Below are 6,690 nucleotides of genomic sequence, written 5' to 3'. Positions count from 1 at the left end.
TGAGTGTACTGTCAAATCAGATCTGACTGGTACAGGAAGAAATTGTCCCTCCTTCCCCGGCAGAGCATCTGGTGGATTCGAACCGTGCGCCTCTGGGATTGTAGTTGCAGGTCCTTGCCACTAGGCCACCAGAGCTCCCCTACAGAAGTTTTAACAAGGCTTCTGGGCGGCTAACACCTCTGCTCCCTTGCGTCATTGCCCTAATTCTATCCGTTTCACGAAACCATCACATTACATGAGATTCATGCCTTCCTTCTTCTGTTATAGCCCCTGTCATAACAAAAACTCTGGAGAGTTTATATATATACCTGTTTTCAGTACCTAGTAATAAATGTTTGCTTAAGAATTAACAGAAATACATAATTTAATATAAACACAGAATAAAAAATATTACTTATTCGAAGGTAATAAAAACAGTATCATAAATTCAAAACACTCCTATAATAATCCAAATAATAACTTATAGGAAGAAAATCAAGTAGAGATCAATTACAAGGAGTTTTAAAAACGTCCTCCTTTGTAAGAATTATTCAAAGGGCACATCAGCATTGCTTTATCACTGTTGTTAAGTGCCACGGAGTCTAGTATGACTCGTAACAACCCTATGAACAAACTATCTGAGCCCTGTCCTACCCTGTGCCAACCTCATCGTCTCTGACACACTTGAGCCCGCTGTTGCACTCACTGCGTTTTAGAATAAGAATTTTATAACACAACCAACTTAAAAACAGTTAAGTAGAAAAAAGCAATGTCTGCCCCCCTCATATCAAAAGAATACCGTAATAAAATGTCTTTCCAGATCAAGGGTGAGTTATGCAAAGCACTACACACGTTTAAGCCATTGGGAAAAAATGCTCATTCGGCTACTAAAGAGAGGTGAAGCCGTGAACATTCACGACATCCTGACATGAGCTCTTGTCGAGAACCGGCAGGAGCTTCCCTGGCTAAGCCCAGCTTTCCGTGAACATGTTATGACTGTGGCCCAAGCAGAGGGGACAGGAGGTCTCCATTTCAATCACGAGCCATGAAGCCAGGCCGACGGTGTGACAGAGGTGGTTTTTCTTGGCATCACATGGGCAGAACTAACCGACGGCCATCGTCTGTCCAGGCTGGCATGTCTCCATGGAGACGTGTGCGACTCTCCCACCACATCTGGGTATGAGGCATGCCGGGGTCCTGGGGCACAAAGGCCTACAGGCACCAACCAGAGTGGCAGCTGGAGCCAATGAGCACCGTGGGGCACCACAGGGCGAAGAAAGGGCCACGTTACCGCAAACTGTAAATACAGACTGATTTCATTAAAACACGACGTAACCGCTACGGTCATCTCCTGTTCAGACAGGCATCTGCCTGTTCAGAAAAAAAGAGAGCCAGCCAGCATCGGTGCATATGTGTGTTTCTCACTGCAGAGAGAAAATCCGCATTTGTCACATGAAAAAATTATGCCCCACATAAAGCAAAGTCAACAAAGCTTCTCTAAGTCCCTTTAAATTAAGGGGGGTGGGAGAGAATCCCACACAGAAGCTAAAAAGTGAAGATTATCACCCACCCTCATCATGTTGGCAAGGGGAACCCCCTCTTTCCTCTCAAGCCACTGACATTTCCCTAACTGCCAGGTCCAGGCAGAAAATTCAAGACACTCCAGGGGAAAAAAATCTCACATTAACAAGTAAGCTCTTCATGAAATAGGTGCAAAGGAAAGACAAATCAATATACATTTTCCTAGTTCATGCTCAGACTAGACTGGGTGAGAATTGTAATCTGATCACGTAGAAAAAGAGAACTATTTTAAACAATCTATGTAAGGAGACAAAAAAGAAAAACCAAAAAAAAAAAAAAAATCCATGTCAACAATTACATGAAATGATGAAAAATTGTTCCATTTGCAAAGCTGTTTCAACAAAACAATAATTTATAACTGAGAAACTATTTACATATGTAGACTTAAATACCTTCCAGTCCATCTGAAGTCATTTCTTTCCCATGCACTGTGACAAAACTGATTTGAGTACATGAAGGTGGTATTATGTGGTCATGGATAAAATTCTCCATTTAACTGAGTCAGATTCCTTTCTGTAATCATTTCTCTTTTCAGATAATTGTTCTCCCTCCCTCTAGCTTCTTTTGAGTGCTGCCTCTTCAAGCTGCCTTTACAAGTGACAAGGCTCTTTCATCGCACCCACCCACCCGGCACTGGCCTGATCCCCAGCACATCTGCCTTAGCTCGGCCAACGGGGTGGGTACGGAGAGGACCACGGGCACATGGGACTCATCCTTCTCTCTCAAGTCCACGCTGATTGCCACCCAGCTCCTTCACGCTCATGGGGTGACTAATACACTGGACCTTTTCACATGTGGATTAAATAAAGGAAAACAATCTCTCTTTGAGAAAAAAAATGTTCAAGTTCTTACATACATTCTTTCCACCTATCAGTCTGCAAAGGGGCCCCACCGTACCTAGAAGGGAAGCACAGCTGCATTTCCCACATGCAAGCAGGAACAAGGAACTAACGTGAAAATCCTCCTAAAACCCAATCGGTTTCCCCACTGCTATCTTCAATTCGCCCAGGATTATCACTATCCACTTCCCACACAACATGCCTCTAGAGAAATGACAATAGTTACAGAACAGGGTTCATTCAGGTCTTTTGTTCATAGGGTTGCTATGAGTCATGCTCAACTTGATGGCAACTAACAACAACAACATCTTCAATTCATCCAAGATTATCTCAAAATAGGCTGGAGGCATTGAACACCAGTGATCAAAGACCAGTTGAGTTGTGAGATAATGTATCAGCCATGAAGAAAGCAGAATGTCATTACAAAATGGAAATGGATGTCAGAAGAGACATGAAAGGAGAAAAAAAAAAAGGAAATGGATGTCAGAAGAGAGATGAAAGATTGCACTGGAACATCTAGAACCCAAAACTAAAGGAAAACATGGCAAAGTGAAAAAGTGGAACAGACGATTTCAAAGAGCAGCTCAAGAGGACCAAGAAAAGTATTATAATGGAATGTGCTAGAATTGGAAAATAAAAAGGGAACAATTTATTTCTCAAGCTGAAAGAACTGAAAAACAAATTCAAGCTCCATGTCACAAAATCAAAAGAAGATGGAAGGAATACACAGTCACTGTACCAGAAAGAACTGATTGACACTGAAAACTTTCAGGAAGTACCATATAAATAGGAGCCAAAGGTCATGAAGAGGAAGTGGAAGCTCCCTTGAAGGCACCGGCAAAAAATAAGGCCTCAGGAATCCATGGGATACCAATTGACTTGTTTCAATTAAGAGATGCAGCCTTGGATGCACTCACCAGTCTAAGCCAGTAAAATTGGAGGACAGCCGTCTGGCCAACGGATTGGAAGAGATACATCTTTGTTCCCATTCTCAAGAAAGGTGCTTCGACTGAATGTGGAAATTATTGAACAATATCACTGCTATCATATGCAAGCAAAATACTGCTGAAGATGATTAAAAAAAATTATTGGAACAGTACATTGATAGGGAACTGTCAAAAGTTCATGCAGGATTTAGAAGAGGCTGTGGCACCAGAGATATCACTGCTGATGTCAGAGGGCTCCTAACTGAAAGTAAGAAATACCAGAAGAATATCTGTTTGTGCTTTACTGACTATACAAAGGCATTTGACTGTGTGGATCATAACAAGTTGTGGCTGACATTGAGAAGGATGGAAATCCCAGAGCACTTGACCTGTGCTCATGCAGAACCTATATTTGGACAAAGAGGTTGTTTTGTGAACAGAGCACATAAGCACTGCAGGGCTTGGAACTGGGGAGTACACCAGGGTTGCATTCTCTCTCTATACCTATCCAATCTATATGGTGAGCAAATTATCCAAGAAGCTGGACTCTATGAGGAGGAATGTGGTATCAGGATTGGAGGGAGACTCATAAACAACCTGCACTATTCAGATGACCCAACCTTGCTAGCTTAAAGTGAGGAGGGCTTGAAGCACTTGTTACAGAAGATCAAGGAAAGCAGGCTTCAGTATGGATTGCACCTCAATGTCAGGAAAAAGAGATACTACTCGACCGATAGGCAGCTTCATGATGGATGGAGAGGAGATTGAGACTGTCAGTAGCTTCATCTTGCTTGGATCCACAATTAACACTCTTTGTAAGAGTAGTCAGGAAATAAAGAGATGCATTCCACTAAGAAAATCTGCAGTTAGGGACCTTTCCAAATTACTGAGGAGTAGTAATGTCAATTTGAAGACTAAGGTGTGTCTAATTCAGGGCACGGTCTTTCCGATTACTTGTTACGCATCTGAGAGCTGGACAATGGATAAGGATGACAGAAAAAGAACTGACGTCTTTGAGCTGTGGTGTTGGAGAAAAGCACTGAATATCCCATGGATGGACAAGAAAGCAAACAGATAGGTCTTGGAGAGGGTGCAGTCGGAGTGCTCTTTGAAGGCAAGGACAGTGAGGCTTCGCCTCACATACTTTGGGCATGTTGCTGGGAGATGCTATTCCTTGGAGAGGGACATGTTGCTGGGAAGAGTGGAGGGTCGATGAAGGAGTAGAAGACCTACGAGATGGACTGACACGGTGACTGGTGCCACGGGCTCTTGTGTGTCAGGAAGTGTGAGGATGGCGCAGGACAGAACAGGGTTCAGATCTTTTGTTCACAGGATCACTGTGAGTCGTGCTCGACTCCAGCCCCTAACAACACAAACACAGAAGTCATCGACATCAAATACACAGTAAAATACAACTGAGAGCACGCCCAACTCCATGGATTTGAAATACAGGGAGTGACCGGGACCACAGAAAGGGGAGGGAATGAGAGAAGAATAAAGCAAGAGAAGAGAAGGAAGCCAGGCAGAAACACAGCTGTTCATACACCGGGACACATTAGGGAGCCCTGATGGTTTAGTGCTAAGAAACTGCACTACTGCTCCAAAGGCACGTGGTTCAAACCCACGAGCTGCCCTGCGGGAGAAAAAAACGGGCGGCCTCCTCTGAAAACACGCCAGAGGACCAGCTAGGAGACAGTTGTGACTTGATGGTACATGGTAACCACAACATATTCACTCTGCTGACACAAAAACCTTTTCACAAATCTCGGATTTCATTATCTAAACCACTCTGACCTCTTTAAACAACTGGAAACCTCAAAACAAAGATCAGGACTGTGTACCCAGTCTTGATACAGAGCCTCTGCTTAGTTCTAGGCTTACTACTTGGTTTCTTTTCTTACCATCCGTCTCTATCTAAAATATAAAGAGTACCGTCAAAGGGGACTTTTACGCAGAGCCATTACCCTGGTCGGCAGGTGCTAATAATGTCCTGGAGAACACAGTCGTGCTGTGTCATGATGGCATCTTGAGCGTCTGTCTTGTTCTGAGTCACCACCACTGCTAGTGAGCAAGTGTACCACCCACCATACAAGGAGCAGACCCGGTAGGACCCAGTCTCTTCTGGGACTCCTCTGGGACATCAGCGCTCCAGAATGAGAAGCCTAAGGTGACGAGGACAGAAGCCAAGTTCTACTCTCGCCAACGAGTTGATCCCTAAGTTAAGCCCATTTCTACGTTCCTCTTAACTCTTCACCAAAGCTCGTGGGGCCAGCTGGGGCACACAGCCCTCCACTTTGCCGGCCTGCTCAAGACCCTACCTGCTGGCCAGGGGCGGAGTCTCATGTCCAGGGAGAGCAGCTGCTCTTACTCACTGTAAGAACCTCTTCTATGAGGAAAGGACACCTCACCCGTCGTTCCCACCCTCAGGATCTGAAAGCCACGTCAGCAAAAGAGCAACCGGTCTCTACATTTACTGCGGGCCTCGCTCTTCACAGGCCGCGTGTTTCAGACCTTCTGTTTTCCTTCACTGTGGACGCCAGAAACCACAGAGACACAATTTGACATGGTTCAGATACTCTGACCTCCTCCTCCTCCACATCAAATCACAGAGGACCAAGATGCCTGTTTTATTTCCCCATTAATAAATGCCCTGGAATTTGAAATAATAAAATTTCCCTTTCTGAGATAAATCAGCGTTTAGTGGGGTTCATGATATTAGAAATTTTAAAAAACCCTCAATAAAATATCAGCATGGCGACTGAGCAGACTGCAACGCCGGGTGACGCTGTGGGGCCGAGCAGGGCCACCTCCCCGGGTCATCCACCCAGGCAGATGCCCACGTCCTCCTCCTGCAGAGTACCCGGTGGGCTCAGCCACCAAGTAACCACTGTGCCATCAGGCTGCTTGGACGAGTCCTCGGGCGGAGAGCTTCTGCACTTGGAATCAACGATGTCAACCTGCCCTTTACAGGCCAGTCGTCACAGCACGGGCGCTGGCTTCTTGTTTCCACCATCATGCACCGGACTGGCCGGCAGCCGGCACCTACCTCACCTTCTTGCCCTGCTCGGTGAGCATCTTCACCAGGTCGGCGATGGGGTACTGGGCCTTGGCTGCACAGAGGCCGTAGCCTGCGGGACACATCGAAGACAAAGGAGAGGGTATCTCAGCGAGAAGTTTCACGACCCAACCTCTCCCTTATCAGTGTGTGGTTTGGTGCCAAAACAGACAAGACTAAAAGTAAGAGTCTGGAGTTTTTTAAATTTAGAACCCTCTTAGTGCTTCCTCTTAATCGTTCTGCATGCAGCGTGGGATGCAGCCGGCACCTTCCTGTGTGTGTGTGTGTGTGTGTGTGTGTGTGTGTGTGT

At 45.4% G+C, this 6,690-nt stretch overlaps 1 protein-coding gene across 1 annotated transcript in view; it reads right to left on the bottom strand.

The window, feature by feature from the left end:
* Positions 1–6,690, bottom strand: part of NNT (nicotinamide nucleotide transhydrogenase) — a 172,064-nt gene that overhangs the window by 42,392 nt on the left and 122,982 nt on the right. Inside the window, exon 18 of the mRNA XM_006898607.1 lies at positions 6,372–6,453. Coding sequence (XP_006898669.1) covers positions 6,372–6,453 — 82 coding nt within the window. The remainder of the gene's footprint in view (positions 1–6,371; positions 6,454–6,690) is intronic.

This window comes from Elephantulus edwardii, unplaced genomic scaffold (assembly GCF_000299155.1).
Source record: "Elephantulus edwardii isolate Elephantulus edwardi_28Jun2011 unplaced genomic scaffold, EleEdw1.0 scaffold00235, whole genome shotgun sequence".
In the NCBI taxonomy this organism is placed as follows: domain Eukaryota; kingdom Metazoa; phylum Chordata; class Mammalia; order Macroscelidea; family Macroscelididae; genus Elephantulus; species Elephantulus edwardii.
The sequence above is the reverse complement of the archived record's forward strand: the minus strand, read 5'-3'. Positions and strand labels throughout refer to the sequence as shown.